Genomic DNA, 24,358 nt, shown 5'->3' on the forward strand with positions numbered 1-24,358 from the left:
AAAGCACAACTGCCTTGTCCAAGACCATGTGCCCTGGGACAAGCTGTCTTTCCAAAATGCCTTCTTTGCAGAGCAAGAACAAGGGCAGTCTGTGCTGCTGCCACCCCCTCCAGAGCCTGGGCACAAATCCCAGCTGCGTGGCCACAGGGATCACAGCAAATGCTGCCGTGGGGGCCAGCAGAGACAGACAAGGGACACTGCAGGTAGTACTGAAGGTCAGTTTATTTGCTCGATTCCCTCTTCCACAAAACCTGGAAACCATCACCTTCCAGCATGAGACAAGAAAGCAGTTAAGAGGCGAGAGATTCGGCTCTGCAGCTCCTCCCCTACACATGAGACCAAAGGTTAGATGGCTACTCTGAAAGGCACGCAGCAGCTTGGAGCCCCCAGAGCTCCCTGTCCCAGCAGGACACCCCTTCCCACCAGGCCTCATGGCTGGGACCAAACGGGGAGACACCACAGCAGGAGCCCGGAGTCCCCTCTGGCCTGCTCACGCTGTCCTGGCAGGAGAACACGCAGGGTTTGGATGGAGGGGTGAGGGCTGGAGGGGACAGGAGGGCTGGATCAGTGCTGCCATGCAGCAGCGTGGCTGGACGAGGCCGTGGATCGGGCGGTGTCGGAGGGGCAGGAGCTGGGCTCGGGAAGGCTCTGGCATCCCAGCAGGACAGACAGACAGACAGACAGACCCCTCACTCTGGCTGTGGGGTGTAGCGCAGGTACTTCTTGCCCGACGGCAGCTCCTTGGTGAAGACTCCTTTGGGGAAGAGCTTCTTGGCTTCCTCGTCAGGTAAGGTGGGCACCACCATGACGCTGTCACCGGGCTGCGGAGCAGATGGGGACAAATGGGGACTGTCAGGAGCTGGCAGGGCTGGACACGGGTGGCACTGCCTCCCTGTGAGTGCTCAGCCCTTGTGCCATGGGCATGTGCCGTGCCTGGAGCCAGCAGTGAGGGCAGAGTGGGAGCTATATGTACCAAGAGACATGGGAGATATCCAGAGGGGGAGCTGTGCCATCTGCCAGCCCTGCCAATGGCATCCCACAGCCATGGCACTCCCATGGGAACAGGGAGCAAGGAGGGGGGAGTTTGAGCCTCTCTGCGATGCTGGACAGAGCAGAGCTTGCCCATGTCTGCTCATCCATTCCTATAGGCACCCCTGGACAGGTGGTGCTGGCTCCTCGATTCCAAGCCCTGGGGAAAGATCTGCTGTCCTGGGAGGTGGGTGAGCTGGCCCAACCCACTGGGAGCTTATGCTGCAGGAAACAGGAGCCTTCAGAGGCAAGGCTGCCTCCAGCTGCTGCTTCCCCCAGCCTGTGGGTGCCCCTCCAAGGGAGGCTGGCTGCCCTTTCAGTGCCTGTTTCCAGTGCTTGGCTGTGAGCTTTACCCTGCTCCTCACCTTCCAATCCACAGGGGTAGCGACCTTCTTGTATGCTGTGAGCTGCAGGGAGTCCAGCACTCTCAGGATCTCATCAAAGTTTCTCCCAGTGGTGGCTGGGTACAGGATAGAGAGTTTCAGCTTCTTATCCGGGCCAAAAATGAACACCTGAGTACAGAGAGACAGTGTCAGTGTCAGGCACATTTGTCTGCCTGTTCTGCTGGATCTGCTCAGCCCTCATGCTCCTTCCTTTCCTGGGAGCTGCTTGACCACAGGTGTTGGGACAGGGGAGGGACATGGAGGGGATCTAGAGAACAACTGATGCCCAGAAAATGTGCTTTTGCTCTGGGAGCTCCTGTGTCCAATGCCAGCTTGTTTTACTACTTGTGCCCTTCTAGTGCGAGCACGTGACGGGAAAGGAAAAGTCCAGCAGATCAAGCACTGACAAAAACTAGTTTGGGACAGGCACGACCAGGATCGGTGGGTCACCGTGACAGAACCCATGGTTCCAGCCCAAGGAAGCCATCCCAGCTCCTGAGGATGGCCATGCCCATCCAGGCACACTGCCCCACAGGCACAGGGCAGGGTGGCAGGCCAGGCACTCACCACACGAGCCGTCAGGGGCATCCCATCCTTGTCCAGCTCGTCCGGGTCCAGCATGCCCAGCTTGACTGCCAGCTCCCGGTTCTTGTCAGCAATGATGGGGAAGGGCAGCGTCTCTGCAGGCTGCTCCCCGTTGTAGGCATTGACATCCTGCAGGGACAAAGCCATGGGATGTTCCTGTGGCACCAGCACAGAGACAGAGGCCAGGCAGAACCAGGAGCTCCCAACTCGCTTGGCCCCAAGGCCTCAGGCCAGGACAGCACAACCAGGGGCTCATGGCCTTCCATGGAGTTTCCAGAAACCAGGTGACAAACCAGAAACCTTTGTGCCAGGCTGGGCTTGTTCTTGTGCCTTGTTCTTGAGGTCAGTTCTTGGGCTGTCTGTGCTCGCAGCCCGTGCAGCAGCTCCTTTGCCCAGGCAGTGGGTATGGAGCAACAGGGAATTCCTGCCCGTGCTAGTGACACAGAGAGATTTAACCACCTTCCATGAGAACTGAGTGCCTCTCCCAGCTCTCTCCCAGCACTGCTGACAGGTGTCACAGCTGAACTGGACTGTGCTCCTGAGGAGTTGTTTCTCTAGTGGCAGAGCAAACCAGCAACGCTGCAGCTGACAAAGAAAGGTCCAACACGGCACAGGTCTTGTGCAAGGGACCAGTTTCCATTCAGTGAGTCACTCACAGCTTACTTAACTAAAGGCTCTCAAAAAACTACAGTGGAAGCCTGAGTGCAGGTGCTGGGACACTGCTCACTCCTTTCTGAACCACGCCAGGGACAGAAGAGAAAACCATCCCCCTCCACAGCCCTGGAGGCTCTGCCTCGTGACCATGGTTTAGGAGGTTGTACTAATCCAAACTAGACCCGCTTCACAAATACACACAAAAAATGTATTTTGAGCATCTCCAAACTTGGTCTGGACTCAACTAGAGCATTTAAGTTATCCCTGGAGTCTACAGTACCGCCCTTACAGGTCACACGGAGCCCCAGCAGCGCTGGGAGGAGCCTGCTCAAGGCAGCACAGGCAGAGCAGCTGCCAGCATCAAAGCAAGCAGAATTCAAGGCTCCTGCCCCAGATCAGGGCAGCCTGTTCCTTCCACCCTTTTCATGCTGCAAGGAGACAAAAGTCGCTGCAATGCTGCTGTGAGCCTCCCTCACAGCGCCATGCTGCATTATCAGCTCAGCTGATAACTCAGTGTACAAACCTCTCTGCCTTCTCAGGGAGGGCAGGGTTGGAAGTGCTGGCCCTTGGCTCTGCTCAGAGCACACCAACAACAGCAAGAGCAGGCAGGCCCTGCACCCCTCCTCAGCCCCCATGGCTGACAAAAGGGGCTGTAGCCCTGCCCCTGCTGCTCAGGATGCTGCAAGCAGGTCAAGTGGTGCACACACAGCCACATGTTTCCTTTCCAGCTTTGCTCTTTGCTTGTTTTCTCCCCAGGTCTTTCTGTGTCACCACAGCTCTGCATAAAGGGGCCACTGATCTCAGCTGGCTTGTGGTCAGGCCTGCCTCGGAAGGAAGCAGGGAATCTGTTCTGCTGTCCTGCAAACCTGCCTTGGCAGAGCAGAGCAGGGAAGGAAAGCAGAGCTGGAGAGTTCAGCTGAGGAGAAATGCAGCTAAATGCTCCACAGAATCACAGGAAGCTGCAGATGGACATCAGCAAATGAGACTCACCCCCCACCTCTCTTTAGAGCAGGGCTGGAGGATGAGGAGAGTTTCTGAGAAGTATTATCTGAACCCTATGGAGTGTAACATGTTCCAAAATGCACATAATTTCCTGGCCTGGGGAGCTCTAGAAAACAGCCTCACAAACCACACTCTGTGTTGCAATAAAACACCCACGACTCCCTTCCCTAGTCACTAATTTTCTTTCCAGAGTCCAAGCTGAAACCACACATCACTGGAAGGATTGATTCACCACCAACTCACCAAGGGGCAGGTACCAGTGGCCAAAGAGAGCCCTGAAACCTCCGACAGGCACAGCAGGTGCCAGCCAGCCCTTGGAGAAGCAGCAACCTCCTGCCTGGGGACGTGGGAGGGTGGGATCAATCCCTGGCTGAGCTAGAGTTCCCAGACCTGGAGCAAGCCTCTGTGTTGTGGCTAGGGATAGCTAAGAATAGCTCTGACATCTCTGGTTGGAAAGCACAGCTGCACAAAGTGACACCAGGATTATTGGCTGCACTCTGGCCCCACCTCTCCAGGCAGATCTCATCTGCCCACTGAAATTGGGCAGCAGGGCAAGCAGAAGTTTCTTTATTGTTTCATGCAGGAATTCAGCACCCCTCTTGCCCACTTCTTCCTTGCAGGCTGTGCTCCAGGTAAAAGCAGCTTCACCCAGACAGAAAGCAGAGGTGTGTTTGGGAATGCTGCACAGAGGCTTCTGCCCAAAATTTTGCTCACTCCTGCGTCTTCTCAGTTCAACCCAGTGACACACAGGCTGCATGAACACTCCAGCCTTCTGTGGATTTGTCATCACCAACTGGATCTTTAGCTCTGGAGGATTTTCACCTGCTTCTTTCTGACAGGTGCTGAGCTGACACTTCCAAACTTCTGTCTCCATGGCTTCTCCCAGCCTCACAGAAAGCTCACCGCAGCTTCAAAGCCTCTCTGTGGTTTTTCTGGAAGGCTTTCCTGCTCTGCCTCCCTTCAGCCAGCATCAAGGCTGCTCTGCAACTGGTCTCACCTGAGGTTGTGCTGTGTGGATAATTCCATAGGATCAGCAGAGTCAGCTCGTTGTTCAGGTCTTTTTCAGTTCACCTGAGTCTGCTGAACCCCACACATCCCTGCAGGCCTGAGAGCTCAGCCCTTCCCTCCCTTTACACAAGTTCCTGCTTTCCTGCAAGAAAGAGCCTGCCCGTCACAGAGCTGACTTCATGGAAAAGCTGCTTGCAAATTCAAAGCCTTTGCAGAAGTCAGCAACACCCTAACGTTTCAGCTTTAGCCAACCAGCAGATGAGTCTCCCTTACAAAAGCACAACACAAACTTTCTGTTCTAATGACATGTTATTTGCTAATTTGACTGCTGGTTTCAGCCAGTTTGAGCAGCACAGAAATCTCATTTACTGGGATTTGTACATTGCTTTTCCCAGGCCCTTCTGAGGCTTGCTGGGACATTGGCCATGCATCACTCAGGTACAAAGGTCAATTTAAGCAATAAGGCAATTAGCGAATTTCTAAAGCCAGTCAGTCTGGCTTTAGAAAGTAATGTCCGACTGAATGTAGAAAATTCTCACCTTTAATGCCTCTTATTGCATGCACCTCTCACCCCGGAAAATATGTGAGAACATTCATAATTCTCAAAGTTAAAGAGAATGGGAGGTAATTCACCCAAGGATTTTTATACTCTGGCCATTTCTGTCTGAAATATTCATTTCAGATCCCTATCACCTCTAGTCCAGGAACCACTCTCCCTGGTAGCAAACACAGGCTGCCTTTGTAGTTTTTCCTCTAGTTCCTTGCAAGTTCCCTCACCGAGTTATTCCATTTCCACAATTTTTAATGCTCCCTCATGTTCTCCTATTTGTGGTTTTATATTTAAAATGTCTCTGTTTGTCCTCTGTTTTCTCCTCCCTGCCTGAGCATGAACTGCAATTTTCTCCTCACTTCTGATGCCTCTTTTCCTTTCCTGTTTTATTACAGAACTTCCTGAGGGTCTGTGGGTAGGCTGCCTTCCTCTGAGGTTCTGGCATCACCTCCACACATTTTAACCCTTTCAGCTAGTGGTGGGACAGCAGTAATGTTGTTTTCCTCTTGTGTTGATGCCTCAGGTTTTAGCTTTTATATTTTTCAAAATCTGTACTGCTTTAGTGTTGGGTCTGGGCATCATATTAGGAGATGGTGGCTCTCTGCACAGAGCAGGCAGACAAAACAATTCCTTCTCTAAGTGGGGACCAAGGACAAATGATCCAGATCTCAGGCCCAAGAGCACAAACAATGTGGGCTGAAGAGAGAAAAACAAGCAGGATGGGACTGCCTGGGCTAAAGCTGGAATCAGACAATTAACTCCAATGTGCAAATGGAGCAGAACTTACAAAAGTGAGAGACTCCATGACCAGTTGTGAATTTTGTGACCATTTTGGTTCATCTTGGATGTAACCCTGGCTGGGCTCTGGTGCTGCCCAAGGTGCATCCATTGAGGCCTCCTAATAAATCCCTACTTTATTCTTTAGCTCCTCTGTTCTAGGTCAGCCTTCACAAGACATCAGCATCAAAGTGCAAAGAGCACCCTGGACTTCGTGGGGTGCTCCACGAAGATGGAGAAGACCTTCCCCATTCCCGCTCTGAATTTCAGCACCGCATCGCTCTGGGATGTGACACTTGTACCTCCAAGCCTGCTTGGGCATCTCCTGCAGCCTTTGGAGCGAGGCAGCAGCACAGGCTGCCCCGAGGCCTCCCCAGAGCCGTACCTTGCACCAGGAGAGGTGGTCCTGGACGCTGTCGATGGAGAGCGCGATCATCTTCACGTTGCGCTTGCTGAACTCGGGGGCCAGCTGTGCTGCCCGGCCCAGCTCTGTGGTGCACACCGGGGTGAAGTCCCGCGGGTGGGAGAACAGGATGCCCCACCTGCAAGGGGAGGGAAGCAGCTGCTGTGAAGGCCAGGTGTCGTTCTGGTTTGTGCTGCAGACACAAAGCTGTGCAGATTGCATGGCGTGGAACGCAGGAACAGCTCGTCTGTCTGGTAAGGAATTCCTGCTCCAGCAACTCTTCCTTCCCTATCACTAGAAACTTCCATGAGATAAGCCCTGCTCTGAGAAACTTCCTGCGCCTCGCTCCCCACTCTCCCTCCAAGATCCTACAGCAGATGCTGGAAATGCCCATGGTTCTTCACATGGACGTGGACACCGTGCTGTGTGAGGAAGTTTGGGAGAGCCACGGGTACAGTGCAGCCGAGAGACCCCACGTGTGGGGGGAGGCCTGGCCAGCCTGCCAGCCGGGTTATTGCAGAGGTGGTCACTGATTCATGAGCCTGGCCACTAGCCCTGCACCTCATCTCCACGAGGAGACACACACAAATGTGCATTATGCAACTCAAAAGAATGGGACAGGACCAAGCCCTTAACCCAGCTGCTGCTGTGAGCTGCACTTCATTAAAAGATAAGAATTATTCAACTAGCAGGGGAGGCCAGAAGTTAACATCACATTGTGGCTCATGTTACAAGGACACAGCCACCTCGCTGTTGCCCTCAGCTAGGCAGCCATGGATTTTGAGTCTTTTAGAGCAGGCAAACACTAATCCTACACCTCCCAGATAAGGTAAGCAGTGCACAGAGAAAGGCAGCAATGCAGGATGAGCTGGAGCAAAAAGGCTCTCAGGACTTCCCAGGGGCAACAGCAAAGCCACCCCCAGCACTTCAAATTCCCTGCCAGAGACTCGTTCCACCATTTCTCAGCTCAAATCACACCTATCTTGCTGCACCGATCTTCATCCGGCCCCCCAGCACCACAGCAGGGGGAAAGTCCTGTCCGAAAATCTTGGGAATGCAGTTGGAGGGACCAAGTGAGGGTCCCTGCATCTCTGCCAGAGCCATGTGAGTGCCACGGGTCACCAGGAAATTATGGGGCAGCTACCCGGCCACTGGCGCTACGAGGCTCGTCAGACAATAGCTGCACTCCTTGAGCAAACAGCAGCGAACCGGCGAGCAGGAAGGTGAGCAGGCTGGAACAGCCAGTTTCGGGAGGCATGAAGCTCAAGGGTTCTGTTTTCCGCTCCCTGCTCAAGCTCACAATGCCGACACAAGGGGCCGATTCAAGCCTGCCAACGCTGCCGGGAGCGAGTCCCGAGGGCGCCGTGCCCGTGTCGGGAATGGCGCAGCCGGTCCTGCGGGAGCGGCGCCCGGCCGCACCGAGCCCGGTGTCACCGCGCACCTTCGCACCGTGCGTGGCACCGAGCTGGCCGCCGGCACCGCCCGGGGCTGGGCGCCGCTCTGAGCCGGCCTCTGCCGTGCCGCGGGGCGGCCCTTCTCTCTGCCCGGGAGCTCGGCTCGCCCTCCGGGGATGACGGGGACGGGCGGCTCTGCCCCCCGCGCTGCCCGGGAATCCGGCCCCGCTTCCAGAGAAAAACCCACACTTGGAGCAAGCTCCCGGCACCGTGCACGCGACTCATCGGGGCGGAAGGGAGGAAGGAACGCGGTGCGCGGTCCCGCTCCGCCCCGGCTCCCCGGGATCCCCGGCGGCGCGGACATCCCACCCTGCCCCGCGCCCGCTCCCGCCGCATCCCCAAGCGCTCACGAGTCTCCCAGGAAATCGTGGAAGCGGATGCGGCCCTGCGTGGTGTCCGCCTCGAAGTCGGGCGCCTCATCCCCCAGTAGCAGCCCCGGCATGACTGCGGCTCCCGGTGCGGCTCCCGGTGCGGCTCCCGGTGCGGCTCCCGGTGCGATTCCCGGTGCGGCTCCCGGCGCGGTCCCCGGTGCCGCCTCTGCGCCTGCGCGCCGCCGCCACCGCCCCCTCCGCGGGCACGTGAGCGGCGGGCACGTGACGGCGCGAGGCGGCGGCGGCCGTGATGGCGACCTACGTGAGCGAGCTGGAGGCGGCCAAGAAGAGCCTCAGCGAGGCGCTGGGCGAGAACGTGAAGCAGTGAGTGCCCTCGGGGAGCGGGGGGTGCGGGGCTGGGCCGGCCCCTCGCGTTCCTGCCGAGCCCCGGTGTCCGCGCCTCAGCGGAGGTGCTCGAGCAGAGAGCCGCGCGCTGCTTGACGCCGTGGCGCTGAGAGGTTGGACTCGATGATCTCGGAGGTCTTTTCCAAGCGCATTGATTCTGTGGTTCCCTGCTCTTCCTGAGGTACTGGGCCAACCTGAAGCTCTGGTTCAAGCAGAAGATCAGTAAGGAGGAGTTTGACCTGGAAGCGCGCAGGCTTCTCACGCAAGACAATGGTAAAATCAAATAACACCTGCCGTTCGTTTCCCTGCCTTGCCCTGCCAGGCCAGGGAAGCTCGTCCAGGCTCCGCGGTGCTTCCCGAGCGGGGAGAGTGCTTGTGAGGAAATAGCAGTGGCCAGGGCTCCGGCAGCAATGGGGTTAACGTGGGAGGTGCCCTGGCTGCATGGGGAAGTCCCCGTGTAACGCCGGCACTGACGGACAATTTGTCTAATTGTGGTACAAATGTAAAACATGCTGTTCGAGCAACCAAAAAGCCATTTTTTGATGTCACTCTGGAGGCACAGTCCTTTCTGCGCTTTCCCTTTGGCTGTAGCTGGGGTAGGGCAGGGAGCCCTGCATTCACCAGGGTGCATTTGCAGCAGGCAGGTCCTTCCTGGCCTTTGGGACTGGCAGGTGGGGGTGCTGAAGGGTGAGGATCCTCTGTCTTTGCTTCTCTGTGTGTCTGCACACATGGGTGAGCATTGCTGAGCTCATTCTGGGGGCTCCTGGCTTCCGCGTTTGTGATCCTTGTAGGGAAAGGCAGGGAGTTTTTTGGTGCTCAGACTCCAAAGAGGATCCTGTAGCCCTCTGATCCTGCCTCTGAAGTTGTTTTCACTTTCTCTTGTGCACATTTACTCATACATTCCCAAAAGCCTCTGCAATGAAGTTCTGTTTTGTTAGAACCTATTTGAGTTGACTTCTTCTTTGTGGTTCTCATTTTGGTGTATTTTGTAGCAAGACCAAAAGCGCTGCAGTGGGGTGCCTGCATGGCAAGAGGGACAGCTGCTCCTCTGACTGGCTGAATACACCAGACTTGTCAAGCAGCTCTGTGTGTGTGTGTAACACTGAGAAGTGACCTCGTTATTTCTGTGCCGTGTGTATTATCGTCTGTGTTGTTCTCACCTTTGCAGATTCTCAGCCCAGTAGAAGAAAACTAAAAAAAAAACTTAAACTGAAAATTGACTGAGCAGGTGGGGAGAACACAAGAGTGGGAAAGCTTAGGGAGCTAATGTAGGATGGCTTTGAGGGTGTGCCTCTGGGCACTGATGTGCTGCTAATGAGCTCTGTCTCTTTACAGTCCACTCTCACAACGATTTCCTCCTGGCTATTCTCACCCGATGCCAGATCTTGGTTTCTGCCCCAGGTAAGTCCTGAGAAGCCTCATTGGTGTAACACTGTGCCTGCCACTTGTGTGTTTGGGGTGTGTGTGCACAAGTACCCCAGTGTTCTCAGCCTTAATATTAATGGGGTTTTTTTTGCCACACAGGTAAAAATACAGCAAAATAATGTTTCAGCAGAAATGCTTCTATGACTAAGCTGTGTGTGCTTGGTTAGAGGCTGATGCTGGATTGCTGCCTGTGATAATCTGATTAGATTTCTGGGTTGATGTCTGCTGCCAGCTGAAGGGTCAAGGCAAATGCAGCCTTTTCTTTGATGTGCTTTGCTCTCCTTTGGTCGTTGTGGAGAGCTGAGCATTCCTGACTCCTCTTCATTTCAAGCACATATCTCATAGAAAAGTGCTTACAGGGAAGCCTTGGTTGAGCTTTGACCTATTAACCCAGTCATCTGCAGATAGTTAACATTTTAATTTTGTGAGTATGTAGAATTACATTTTACCTTTGTCAGTGTCTAGAATGGCTGTCCTCAGGGTTGCAGGTGTGTTTTGTTTGGTCTTCAAAAGAGCTCTCAATCCAGAGATGTGGTAGCAAGAGCAACTGAGCTGCAATTCAAGATGTGGAAATGCTGTGTAGGAAGGGAGAGAAAATTGTTACAGCTCACATGGGCTGAGACCTGAGAGATGAGTTTTTTGAGAGAATACCTGTTACTGAGGTGCCTATTGTAGCTAGAGAAAATAATGCCAGCAAAATTCATGGCTGCCAGTGTGTTTTTGTGTTGGAGCTGGTCCTGAACTGTTCTAATTAGCTGTGCTAATTAAATGGTAATTGCCCCCACCTCCAAACTTGCTTTGTTTGCTCTTGATTAAACTGCAAAAACACCTTGTGTTTTTGCCCTAAACTTGTTCCCTTTAGGGGTCTCGACTCACGTAAACCAGTAGGTTTACGTCGGAATCTGCTGCTCTTTGCTTTTAACTTGGAATAATTAATTACAGCTGGATTATAAAAAGAACGCACAGGAACAGTCATTCCTCTGATGATCACCTGGAGCAGCTGAGTCTAAATGAGGAGGGGAGGGAGGCAGTGCCTGTTCTCTGAGCTCAGCAGTGAGCTGCTGTGAGTGTTGGAGTGCAGCTCACAGCCCAGAGGTCTTGCTTCTCGGAGGCAGTGGTAGGCTAGAGCCTCTTGCCATGTGGCTGAGGTTGGGCTTTGTTATTCCTGTGTGCATGATCTGAGCCCAGCTGTTCTGAATGTCACTATATAGTCTCCTTATGCCATTTAGTCATGGCATGCAGCTGCCTGGTCAGGATTCCTCAGCAAACTCTCCCAGGTGACCCTTTCCAAGGCTGTTTAGGACTGTGTTGAAGGTAGGAGCCCCAGCACAGAGAAGGGTGCTGTTCCACAGGTGCTTTCCATATGCTCCTTATTTCCTGCCTGACCTTCTTTAATTTCAAGTCCCTGGAGGTAATTTTCTCTTGTCCCATTGCAGCTGCTCCCCTCAGAGCCCTCGAAGAAGCCTGGTTGTAGTGGTTCAGCAGGTCATGGCAGCATGTGGTGGTGAGCCAGCTGGCCAGGGTCCTTTCCCAGTGCTGGTCACCTCCAGGGCTGTCAGGCAAGCTTTGGCTGGCTGTGTCCACAGATTGCATAAGCCAGCTTGAAAAAAGTCAGTTTATTCATGGTTGTGTGGTCTTAAACGTGTGGTTTGGTGCTCTGGAGCTAACAGTGCATTTAGCTAGTCCCTTCCAGCAGCTCAGCTGTGCTGTCCACAGATCAGTGCAGAGTCTCCCAATGATCTGGGAGCTGATCTGTGCTGAAGTGCCTCTTTCTGGGCTATTGGTAGATTTCTTACAGGCAAGATCTCCCTATCAGCTGTGTGTGGTGTACAGTTGTACATGCAAGCCTAGGAAAATATAGTATCAGTGGAATACTAGCTTTTAATGTCTAGATTTCTTTTTCTTCCCCTAGATGCCAGTCTGACACCTGCTAGTATTTTTGTGTGTTGTTGTTTGGTTTTTTTTATCTTTTTTTTCCCCTCTCCATGTAAGAATGGAAAGCTAACAGGCTTTTGTGTCTGCCACTGTCTTTTGGGTAGAAGGTGTTTACTTCATGATTCATGGAAATAAGTAACTTTAAAGAAGTGTTTTTGAGGCACTTGGCACAACATCAAAAGGGTTACTGATGCATGTACTTTCCACCTTGGTGTGAGAGATAAGGGGAAAGAGCCATTCTTAAAATGTTATTTTGTATTAAAAAAGTAAGCATGTGGTCAGTGGTAAAATTGTACTTGATACTGTACTGTGTTGGAATAAGAACCCTTGGGGAAGGTATTTTTCAGGAGTGATTGTAATATATGTTGAACCATGCAAACAAACCCATCTGATCCCAACTTTGCTGCCTCTTGTAGTAGTGGTTCCACCTGGGATTTAGAGGAGCACTTGGTGAATGTCACCCTTTTTGAGGATGCTTTGCATTTCCCCCTCTCATCTGCTCAGGCTGTTGGTCACCCAAACAACTTGAAGTGCCAGTTGCACAGCCTTTCTGCCGTGGGACATTTAGGGCTTGGTGGTGCAGAGGCAGGGAGGTATGTTGTCTATCCTGATGTGAAGGGTGACCATTTGGGGTCAGCTCTCCTGGCTGGGTCCTCTCCCAGGTCCTTCTGCACTGCCAGGCTCCTAGCTGATGGGATGGGGTGAGGAGCAAAAAATCCCTTATCTCTGTGCCCTGCAGGAATGAAAACATCCCTGTGTTACCAACATTGTTCTGGGCACACATCCAATACACAGCTACCATGGAAAAAATTAACCATCTTCCGCTCCAAACCAGCACACTGGCATTTTTTCTTCCCCCAGAAATTCCATCAAGAGGGACTCTGGTTTACATCCTTTCTTAACCTTGCACGGACTTGCTTACTAAGCTGACCTTGTTTGTTGGACAGTTGCAAGCACTCAGGGTAGCAAGGTTTCTTGAGTTAATATGTATCTTGCTTGAACTGTTCCCTCCTTTCTTAGCTAAATGTTAGCAATAAAACCGAGACAATTGCCAGCACCTGAGTTAGTGATGTACGGATTTATTTAGTGGTAGTGTCAGGCCAATTAAATGATGGCTCAGTGAATTAGAACTCATATGGAGTAACAGGAGCATTTTATTTCATCAGGTTTGTCCACAGGCTTTGCTTAGAGGGCTTGCAGCTGGGAGGTTGGCTCAGGTTGCTTGTGTTTGCTTCTCTCCAGAGTACTGAGAGGGGAGGAAAAGTAAGAAAATGGGAGTGTGAGTTTTTGGCAGAGGAGATTCAGCAGAATATCAACTAAATGTCAGCAGAATACCTGACCAAAACCTTCTTCCTGCAAGAAGATTAAAACAAGCAACCCCCTCCAAACTGAAGATCAAGTAAACAGGCGTGGGAAATGTGTGTTTTCTCTCTGTCTGCTTTTTTCTATGGTGACTTTCTCTGAATCTTTGTCCTTTCCTCATGTAGCATGTCGGGAAAACCTGACAGGTTCTGTCTGGACTGGTTGGTGCCATCATGTTGGTGCTATGCAGAGATGTGGTAGCTTCTAGAAAAATGTTTTTATCTCTTCCTGATCTTTGAAGACAGAGCAGCAGTGGTTTCTTAAGGTCTGATTCCTTTGCTATCAATATTGAATAAAAGCTGCATTCATCTCTGAAGTTTCATGTCTGAGCCAACCCAGCCTTGTCATTTGTGGCCAGGAAGACAAGTACTGGTTTCTTAGAATGCTAGAGGGAAATTTTGCTTTCTTCATCTAGTGCAAGTCAGGCTTGGTAATATGAAAACCTGGAAAAGGAACCAAAAATTGTGCTATGGGCTTGTTATAGTGGGGAATAGGAGATTGTATCTCACCTTTTCCTTGTTTTAAGATGAGTTTGGTTAAGTTCTTGTTAAATGTGCACGTTGAGATTCAATTAAGTTGCATCTTTCGGATCTGTCAAAGCCTATAAATTTAGTTGCCATTTAATTTAAAATCTACTGTATTATTTTTCTTAAGAAAGGTATTTTAAAAATTCAGACTTAGCTATAACCTATTATCAGGGAAAAGAGTGTTTGCAATTTCCATCTCCATCTATTGCATTTTCTCTGGTCACAAATGAGGCTGTGAAGGAGCTGTGTGAGACTTGATGTGGTGCTCCACAGTGGTTTCCTATGCTCCATTATTAGGGCCTCTCCTGTGATGTATTGATGAACAGTGACACCAGCCTTATAATTTTTGGGGCCATTTTATTTATTATCTTTTAATTTCTTAAATTGAACAGTGGATTTTGACAACAGGGTTTGTAGGCTATGGGTTTCCACCTCTCTAATAGGATGTAACTAAACTTCTTGGTCAACTTTTTTTTTTTTTAATATAGGGAGAATGTGCTGTCTCTGTGTGTGTAGGTTGTTTCTAAGCCCTTCTTAGCAGCTGACCATTCAAAAATTTCAAAATCCTCTATCTGAGCCTGACCCTGTTGGAATTTTTTTTTTTCCATAGCAGGGAACACCGTGCTCGTGCTCCAGCTGGGAGTGTGGGAAGCTCCCCATAGCCAAGGACTTCTAGCCAGTCTCATTCCTTACAAACAGGACTGTGGTATAATTGTGTTTGAGTTCCTGTCTACAGCAAATTAAACATATTTAATTCTTGATTAGAGTACATGAAGCATAATTGGGACAGCCAGAGATAAACTCAGAGATTGGTGTGAAGCTGGTGAGAACTGTGGGAGCAGGAGAGAACCACAGCTGGGTGTTGGTCAGTGCTCAGTGAGGCTAGCCAGGCTGTGGGTGGTGAGATGTGGAAAGGCTGCTGTCACTTCTTGTCCCTGTCTAGAGGAAATGGCAAATTCTGGCTGAGGTGTGGCCAGGGAATGTCCAACACATTGCTGTGCTGTCAGAGCTGCCTGCCTGCACAGCTCTAGCTCTGCTTTGGGGGCAGCTGAAGTGTCCAGAGCCGAGCTGTCCAAGCTCCCTGAGGTGTTCATGCTCAGGGCACGCTGTGCTCCAAAGGAAGAGGATGCTTGCTTGCAGGGCAGGAGGGTGCTGGAGGCACACAGCACAGGCTGCTCTGTAGCCACGAGAGGGCTGCCGAGTATCTGAGTTGTGCTTGTTCCCTGCCAACAAGCACACACACATCCAGTGCAGTGCAGCCAATTTTCCTCAAGGAATTAATTGCTCACAGATACTGTAAGCCTGTCAGCAGGAAATTTGCTAGGCTGTCCTTGCCAAGCCTGTGATTATCAGGATGTGGTTTGGCTTGCTGTAGGGGTAGCTGTCAGACAGTGTTCGGTGGACTTTTGAGCTGATTATATGACCAAATGTATTTATTTATTGGTACTAAACAAGAACCTCTTTTTCCACTGTTTTCTCACTGGTCACATTAGTGACATCGTGCTCCTGGGCTCAGTGGCCTCTGCAGTTCTTCCCTCTTCTCCTTCTCTTCAGTGTAATGGAACAATCAGCTGTGATATTTAATAAGGATCCATGACAAATCTTGCTGAAGGAGAACTGGGGAGTCAGGCTGCTCAATTCAGATGGTTTAGCATCTGATCTGATCCAGGAGTGGGTGAGAGGAGAGCCTACTCCATGTAAGAGCTCCAGGCAAGCTCTTACCTTTCTGATGGAACAAATAGCTTGTTCCTTCCTTTTGGATTTTCTTACAGGCTGTGTTTATCTCTCTCCTTCCACTGTGGGTTTTGTGTGGTGTGTGGACAATCATGGGTGTTGTAAGTGAGTCAAAGTAGCAAGGGGGTGACAAAGGAAGGGAGGGGCTGCCAAAAGTGTTCTCCCCTCAAAAGACCTTCCTCTTTGCTATGGCTGTTGATTTTGGGTTGAGGCTTAACAGGTGGCCAAATGTTAAGGGTTTCATCCTGGCCCTAAATCAGCAACACCAGTTGAGTGGGTGTTTTGTGGGTTTTTTGTTTGTTTGTTTGTTTGGTTTGGTTTCTTTTTCCTTTCAATTTGTAGAAGGTGCTGGATCTCTGCCATGGCCAGGTGGCTCTGCAACTAAACCTGGAAAACCCAAAGGGAAGAAAAAGATTTCTTCAGTTCGCCAAAAGTTTGATGTAAGTGCCTGTGGTTCACTTTATATTTACCAAATTCTTAAAACAAGCGATTTACTGTTTATTCAGGCAGTCAGATAGAATTCTCTAACTCTCAAAGTGTTAGAAGCAAGATCCTGGGTGTAATGTTTTCAGAAGGTCAAGTTGTTTCAGATCCGAGAATGCCTTTTAAAGGTGCTATCTTCTGGTAAGTGGCACAGAAATGTGCGAGATCCGGTTCACTTTGCAGCAGAGGCTCTGTACATCCACCCAGTACTGTCTCACCCCTGTTCTGCACTTGTTTCTGTGCTTACAGAGCAGTGTGGAGGGGACTTGGTGTGACAGAGATTTGAGATGAGGCACTTTCTTCAACGGGCTGGATTTGGTAAGGTGCATACTGCCCTTCTGAGGAGTGTGATTAGACACTCTGTGTGTGCTTCAGAGACTAGTGTCCCAAAGGAATGCAAGTCCAGCTGAAGGCTTCTTGTATTTAGGAACTGTCAAATTACAGTGCTCACAGCTGCGACCTGTATTGTGATGTTCTGAATTCAGACTGTGTTACCTTGCTTGTCTTAAAACTTCACTGTAACTTTTAGTTCAGCAGCAAGTAGATGAGAGTTTGAAAAGCAAGTTGTGGTGTAGTGGAAGTCTTAGAATTTCATTTACTCACTACCACTAGGATACACCAGATTTCTAGTGTGTGTTTGTACACATGTTCAGGAATGCTTGGCAGTAAACACTGTATGAAGTGCATGTTATGATGAATGGGTTTTCTGGTACTAGTGGAATTCCTGAGTAGTGTGAACTTGGAAGTGCCTTGGTATTTCATAGTGTTTCCCTCACTGCTCAGAGTAACAGCTGTGAATGACCACAGGTCCATTCCAGTTGGCTTCTGCTCTCCCAAACCACATTCCTCTTGAGAGTTGCTTACGTTTTGAAGGTCTTTTTTGCCAGGCATGTGACTTTCCTGTAATGAAAGCATGAATATTTAGAATTATGGGGAGGGAAACCTGCTTTCACACACAGTGGGTGGACTGGTTTTTCACTCTGAGTTAAATGCCACACTGTCCTTTGACTAAAGCAGCCCCTGTTTCTCCCCTGAAACTAAGATGTGAGAAATCCACTTTGCTGCATATTCATTGTTCATGTTTAAAGAGTGTTTGTCCTGGTGCCCCATAAAAGCCTTGCAGCAATCTCCATTATGGAGATTGGAAAGTAGAGGGAGTGTGATGAGTCTGTTTCCTTGTGGGTTAGAGCTGGGCACATGGCTGCGCTCAATGATCAATAATTTACATTTGCTTTGTTCCCCCCTTTATCTGGGGACTGAGGAGCCATCACAGGCACTCAGAGCTTGAGAGACAGTGCAGCCAAGGATTTGTGCTGGAAGACATATGGCCTGGGAAATGCCCCTTCTAGTATGAATTCCTGTTCTGTGATGAGTTTTTTGTCTAAATAACTAAGTCAGTTCTGAAAAACATAGTCTATCTCAGTGGCTGTTCTGTAACACAGCTCTGCTTGGAGTAGTGAAAGTACACAGGGAGACTGGAGAATGAAATTGGTGCTGGAATTGGGCTAAGTTTAAGGCATTAGAAAAATGTAAGAATCAATCACACAAGTTTGGGTTTTAATCTGGAGGGTAACTGTACAGATAGTAAGTAAAAATATACCATTCTGTACAAGAAATTACTAAATAGATGAGAACTCTTCAACATAGAAGGTGTCTGAGAGATGTGAAAGTCCAATCACTGGTCTGAGTAGTGTGAAAGGAGATAAAAAGGACAGTAACTGACCACATTTGAGGCTCCTGGGAGAATCAAACAAATCTAGCAGGTGGGGAGGTACAGAGCAGACCAGAGCAGGTGAGTCTTCATGTGGTGTGTAGAATTTCTTGCTGCAGTGTGTTGTGTATACCCAAAGTTCAGGTGGTTTGGGGGTGCTACTGGACAAGTCCTGTGAAAGGATGCCAACACTGACTAACCAATTTCTTCAGTCACAAGTAATTGGGGAGGATTTTTTAAGGACTTCTTATAGGTGTAAGCTTTCTGAGTGGAGAAGGGATGTCCCCTTGATGAACCAAAGGGTCTGAATGAATATTGTCTTATGCTTTAATGTTGTGTTCCTGACAGCACCGGTTCCAGCCTCAGAACCCGCTGTCGGGAGCCCAGCAGTTTGTGGCAAAGGATCCTCAGGAGGATGATGATTTGAAGCTGTGTTCTCACACCATGATGCTCCCAACACGTGGCCAGCTGGAAGGAAGGATGATTGTCACTGCCTATGAGCACGGGCTGGACAATGTCACCGAGGAGGCAGTGACAGCTGTTGTTTATGCTGTGGAGGTGAGGCTGGGCTGGGGGGCTGCAGTAGTTTCATAACACCAGCAGCAAAAGGCTCTGTGTGCAGTGTGGGGTGTTGTCCCCCAGCATGGGGTGGAAACCTGCTGCTCTGATGGTTCTCCAGTTGCCCTTTTGTCCCCTGAGTAATGTGAGAATGGAGAATCTCATGCCCTGGGTGTAAAGTCTTGGGCTTCTGCCTGCAAGCGTTAGTTTTGATGTACTTGTACAGTACCCTGGCATGCTGACATAGCTGTTGTGGAAAATGCTATTCCTGTCACTTAAAAGGAGGGACAGAATGGGAATGCCAGTTTGACCAGTTCTATAAAAAGCAATCTATTACAGGCACAGTGTCTGGCCTGGCCCATGAAGGAACAGGATCAGGTGATACCTGATCCAGGTGAAGTCCTGGTTTGGCTTTGGCCATTGGTCATGGTGCATCACTGTACACATCCCAGGAATAACACAGCCACTGCTTGGAGCATTGATGTGTGGATGGTTTTCTGCACTCAGCATGTGGAGGCCAACATGAGTTCCCCAGCTGGAGTGAGGCCAAATGAAGAAGTTGTCTGCTTGTTTTTTTCCCACCATTCTTTCTCCAGCACTGTTCAGGCAAATGAAAAAGGATCAGTGAGTGGCTTTTCACTGTCATTTCAGGGCGTGTATTTCAGTTCAAGTGTAACATCTAGTGTCAGTTATAAAATCTTAATCAGAGGTTGGGAATTTCCTAGCATCGAAGACACCCCTTTGACATTTGAAGCAGGATATCACATATTAAACTATAGTTCACAGGCTGATGTTTATGGTACTCACAAAATGCCATATTCTCTGTATCAAAATGTTGGATAATGAAAACATCCTGTCCAGATATTGGTTCCCTTCCGCCTTTAGGTCCCTGTGGTCAGAGCAGCACTGCTTCTGTCTTGCCATTTGTTGAGGCCCTCCTATCCATGAGTGAATGTATCAGCACATGTCACAAGATTTGTTTTCCTTGCAGAACCACCTTAAGGACATTCTGACCTCTGTGATATCCAGGAGGAAAGCCTATCGTCTGAGGGATGGCCATTTCAAGTATGCCTTTGGAAGCAATGTCAACCCTCAGCCATATCTGAAGAACAGTGTTGTTGCTTATAACAACTTAATTGAGTGGTAAGGAGCTGGCAGCACACTGATAATGTACATAGGTTTTTCTAGTCTTGGAATTACTCCATGGCTCAGCTGCTTCTTTTATTTGTGTTGATGGCGTCTTGTTTTCACACACTAGGAAGGCATTGGTATGGAGGGCTGTACAACTAAACAGGGAGTTGAGGATATGGGGATTTCCCAGTACAGGACTGTAGGGACAGTGTTACATCTCTCTCCCTTACCTCTGCTTGCCCAGCAGTTTATTTCTGCTTTTTGGAAATGTCAGTAACACAGCAATTCTCTGCCTTTGTGGAGGCACGGCTGTTGTGCCATAGGATTAAAATGTCAATGAGGACCTGCAGGACATTGCCATCCTGTCATTTCCTGCATGCAAATGTGTTTATGGTTCTGTGGCACATCTTTATAGTTAGCAGGGCTTTGAGGTCCTTCAATTTGGAGTCTCAGTGTCAAAGAGTTTGTGCAGTGCTTCATGGCAGCTTTTGTGTATGAGAAGGCAGTTTTGTTTGTCTGTGGCAGCTTCTAGCAGTTGACAGGAGGTCGTGGGTGTTCGAAGATTTTATTGTAGCATTACAAACAACTCTCCCTAACGGCCAGTGTTTCAGCTCAATGTTGTGTGTGCCTTAGTTTTTATGCTGGGTAGAAACTATTGTCTGCAAGTAAGAAAAAATTGCACAACTGAGACCATTTAAGCAAAGCTGGAGCATGTTGAGGGTCAGTCCACACTCCTTGTTAAACTGAAATTTAAGAAAATTTTATTAAAGCTGAAATAATTTTATGTGCATATGGCCCACACCAGGTGGGGCAGTACAGCAAGGCTCCTGCTGTATGACAGCCACAGCTGGTGCTGGTTTTGTGACTGGGATGTTTTCTGCCTGCTCTGCCCCCAGCCCCCTGAGCAGTGCGACGCCCTCAGCGGGTCAGAGCCTGGCCCCCCCGCCCGCTCCTGATGATGCTGAGCAGCAGGCAGCCCTGCTTCTGGCCTGCTCTGGGGACACTGTACCAGCATCCCTGCCTCCAGTCAACATGTACGACCTCTTTGAGGCACTGCAGGTAAGCTGGTCATAGCACATCTTCGTGTCACAGGCAGTGCTGCCCTAGCTGCCAGTCTTAGGCATGATTTATGTGCATGGAGGGGGATTTGTTTTCCCATAGTCTCTTTCCTTCTTTGAGTTTGATTTGTTCCCACTGTTAACTCCTGGTTTAATGCCTGTTCTGATCCCCTTGGTCACAGAGCTGATGAGGAGATCCCTATCTCACAGCTGTGCAAGATGGGTGAGCTCTTCCTCTGCAGCAAGGCTGCAGTGATTATATCAGAACTGAGCTGGACAGATTTTGACAGTGCTGCAGCAAAATACCTTACCTGTCATGTGCCTTCTTACTCCTCAACTCCTCATGTTCCACCTGGGTACTTAGAGGAATACTTGGTCCTGGCATGCAGGCCACTGCAGTGGGCTGGCTGTGATCACCCCAGCCTGGGGAGGCATTTAAGGTCAGCTGGGTGAATTTTTATTGGTGATGTATAGCTGTGGGGGCATTGCCTACTTTGAATTATTTGTTAGAAATTCCCCCTTGATGATCTCTGCTGTTGTGAACAGGCCTTGGGATTTTGTCTCACAGGTGTGGATACTGACCACAGAGCTGTAATCATTCATCTCGTGTTTAGTCAGAATTGTTTTTTCTGTGGTTTTGATGATCAGTTATTGATTGCCACCACATTACTATTTCCTTACCATGAGATCAGCTTGTTGGGACCCCAACAGTGTAAAGGTTTGTTTCCTAGCCCATCGCAGCCAGAGAAGGAATCTGGAATGCTTTGGATCACATTGTTGTTTATTTTTTCTTGCCTATAACATTCTTTCTCTGACCTGCTGAGCTCTGCCCAGCAAGGAGGCCATGGCATTCTGACATGCCCTGTCGGGCAGTGTTTGCCTTTTGTATCAAAAGTTACGTACAGTTTGTTTACAATAACATTCCAATATCTATCATCTATGTTGGACAGTGTGTCTCTACCTTAAACTAATAGAAAAGTGTCACCATCACACCAAGACATGGAGGACAAGGAGAAGGCTAGGACTTGCCCAAGTTCCTCCATCTTGACCCCTGAGTCACATTCTAAAAATCCCAAAATTCTACTTTTCCACCCTGTGTTAATTCAAATATCACACTACTCAAACCCTTGTGGCTTGTAATTCCTCATACAAAATTGACAGTCTTCCACAGGCCAAAATTGAAGCCACAGATGTTTTTGACTTCATGCCAAGGTCTCTGAGCCCCCTGCTAGCATCTCGAGACAGCCAGGGCAGGCAGAGGGATGTCCTGGACTCCAACAGGCACTCCCTTAGCAAGTGGTGTAAGAGGTGTTTGTGCTGTGCTGGCAGGGAGCAGCTCTCCCTGTGAGACTCCCTTTGTCCCCACTCTGCAGAGCTGGCCCCTGTGGTAGAGGCAGGTTATTCCCTGGTAACACGGGCAAATGTGTGTGCAAGTGTGCAGCTTGTTTCCCACCATGCATTTCCAGGTGCACAAAGAAGTGATCCCTGCACACACGGTCTATGCTCTCAACATTGAGAGGATTGTCATGAAACTCTGGCACCCGAACCACGAGGAGCTGCAGCAGGACAAGATCCATCGGCAGCGCCTGGCCATGAAGGAGGGCCTCCTGCTCTGCTAGAGCTGGGCAGCCCTGCCAGCCCTCAGGTGGCTCCAGCCTGCTCCTGGGACTTATCATTCGGATGCTCCTTACCAACCTGTGTCAGCATCTCCAGGATGATGTGATTTATGAGTCAGCTTTTCCTATGGAAATGGGACCGAGTTGTGGGACACTTCCTCTGCTTCCCCAGAGTCACGTGCTGTTGGAGTACTTGCAGCAATGCCACTGAGTTGGGAAAGAGAAACAAGACACATTTGCTAGGACTGTTTTTAGGAAAAATAAATGTGAGAGGGGAAATAGTTGATTTTAAATAAGGTCTGCTCTTGTCTTCTTTTGTGAGCATGGAGAATCTGCCTCCTTACCCTCACCTCTCAGGTAGTTTTCCTCCTGAGCTCAGACGCCAGAGGCTTTGTCCAACTTCTGTTGCAGTTGGTGGGGTCCTTTTCGTTAACTGATTAAGGGGTGGGCTCTTGTGAAGATGAGCAGTTCTGTTAGCTGACCTTGTTCCTCTTCTACCAGAGGAACTTCTGATTAGAAGCTGTGACAAAACAAGGCAAAAAGGGAATTGTCTTGGTGTTGAAGACTCCTTGGATTTGCAGCATGAGCAAATCTCTATCACTTCCTTGTAAAAATATGCAGTCTTGTATTGCTTCATATGAAATGATGCAGCTACACTTCTTCACATGGGAGAGGTGTAAAAGGAGAAATTCTCTTGTGTAAAAGGAGAAATTCCACCTGGGTTTCAGGTGCTCTGACTCAGCTCTGGGAACTAGTTTTATTATAACAAGAGAATTCCATTAAAGTGTCTTAATTACTGCATGACCTGGGTTTGACCTCAAACACGAAGGTACCCGCTGAAGTGTGACTCAGTGTGTAATTGAATTGAAACAGCTTCTTCTGGGGGAATATGAAAGGGGAAGCTCATGTCTCCATTCTGATCCTCCTGTTTGGAAGGTATTTGGATGGGAGACTTGTTATATTTCTTTTGGAGTTTTCTTCTCTGCTGTACCCTGAGGACTGAGGAGGGTGCCGTTCCCTGATGTTTCTTCCCAGTTACTGTTTTTATAACTTCCTTTCCTGGCCCCTGTGACTGTTCATGTTGCACCAGCATTGTAACAAGGGGCAGTGCAGCTGTCCCTGTGTTCCTGGCTTTCCTGTGTCTCCTTTGGGATGTGCTGTGGAGTCAGGCATAGCAACAGGCAGTGTCCGGACAGGAATTGGTGGCTCTCTTCATGAGAAGATCACTTTAGGATTATGAAGAAACTGGGAAAAGCAACAACACAGAACTGCAGCAGGGCCTGGCAGGATGGGAGGGGTTGTAGGTAGGTCTGGCAGTGTGTGGTTAACACGGGAATGGGGCAGAAAAGATGGACAATTCCTTTTGGTCCTCTTCTTTTGACTGTTTTGTTTTTCTGTTGTTAAGCTGGTCAGAGCGAGCCTGAACTTAAAAGTTGACTCAGTGGCTCTTACATGACAGTTTTTAAAAGCAGTGTTTAACCTGAGTAACTGTGTGGTGGTGAGATCATCAAGCCACCCAAAATACAGCCCATGGGGTGTGGGAGGGAGATTTCCCAGATAGTTGTGATGCTTCTGGTGTAAAATGAAAGTACTAAGTTGGTTTGATAGAAACTCTGGGGCAGGTCTGAGGATCTCAGATGTGAAGAAAGCACCCAGCCTCTGACAGCATCACAGGCGGGTTCTGAAACAAATTGCTAAGTGTGGCACTAGAAGGTCCCTGCTGTTTGCCTGAGCTGTGTTCTGAAGAGCCAAGTCATCTATTCCACCCTGACAAAGTGGGGTGTTTGATATGCCTGCTGCACATCAAAGGTTCCAACAAGGAACTCGTGTCAGCTGCATTGCAGAGATCTGAAAAGTGAAAGGCACATGTTCTCAAAGCACTTTGCCATGGAGTGTGAGTTTTTGTGATAAACAATGATTTACAGGCTTCTTGGGTCATGGAGCTGCAAGGGATCATGGAATATTCTGAACTGGAAGGAAGCCACAAGTATCAGGAGCCCAACACTTAAGGGAATGGCCCATATGGGGATCAGAACCATTATGAGCACCTTGCTCTAAGCAACTGAGCTAACCCTGTGGCTAACTGGAGGCTGCCTTTCCACCCTCTGCTGAAGGAAGAGCCAAGCTCAAAATTAGAGCAGGTTGTTTATTTCTAGAGATGAGACCAGAGAAGCAGTGCCATCTCCAGTTCTGGTGTGTGAACATGTGGACAGTAAAGGTTTTCCTTGGACCCCTGCCCTGAGAGCAGGATACTGAT

General features: G+C 49.6%; 2 protein-coding genes across 2 annotated transcripts; one reads left to right on the forward strand and one right to left on the reverse strand.

Annotated features, from left to right (window-relative positions):
• Positions 1–204: 204 nt before the first annotated feature.
• PRDX6 (peroxiredoxin 6) lies at positions 205–8,391 on the reverse strand. The gene is made up of 5 exons (XM_021546007.3): positions 8,196–8,391; positions 6,374–6,530; positions 1,980–2,126; positions 1,395–1,541; positions 205–821 (listed from the first exon to the last, which is right to left on the reverse strand). The coding sequence occupies exons 1-5, from the start codon at positions 8,285–8,287 to the stop codon at positions 690–692; spliced, it is 675 nt and encodes a 224-aa protein (XP_021401682.1). The 5' UTR covers positions 8,288–8,391; the 3' UTR covers positions 205–689.
• Positions 8,392–8,421: 30 nt separating this feature from the next.
• Positions 8,422–22,902, forward strand: TADA1 (transcriptional adaptor 1). The gene is made up of 8 exons (XM_021546005.3): positions 8,422–8,540; positions 8,743–8,834; positions 9,897–9,962; positions 15,887–15,984; positions 18,087–18,296; positions 19,288–19,439; positions 20,324–20,486; positions 21,952–22,902. Exons 1-8 carry the CDS (start codon positions 8,467–8,469, stop codon positions 22,102–22,104), a joined length of 1,008 nt encoding a protein of 335 aa, XP_021401680.1. The 5' UTR covers positions 8,422–8,466; the 3' UTR covers positions 22,105–22,902.
• Positions 22,903–24,358: the final 1,456 nt, after the last annotated feature.

The sequence above is a fragment of the Lonchura striata genome, chromosome 9 (assembly GCF_046129695.1).
Source record: "Lonchura striata isolate bLonStr1 chromosome 9, bLonStr1.mat, whole genome shotgun sequence".
Classification (NCBI taxonomy): Eukaryota; Metazoa; Chordata; class Aves; order Passeriformes; family Estrildidae; genus Lonchura; species Lonchura striata.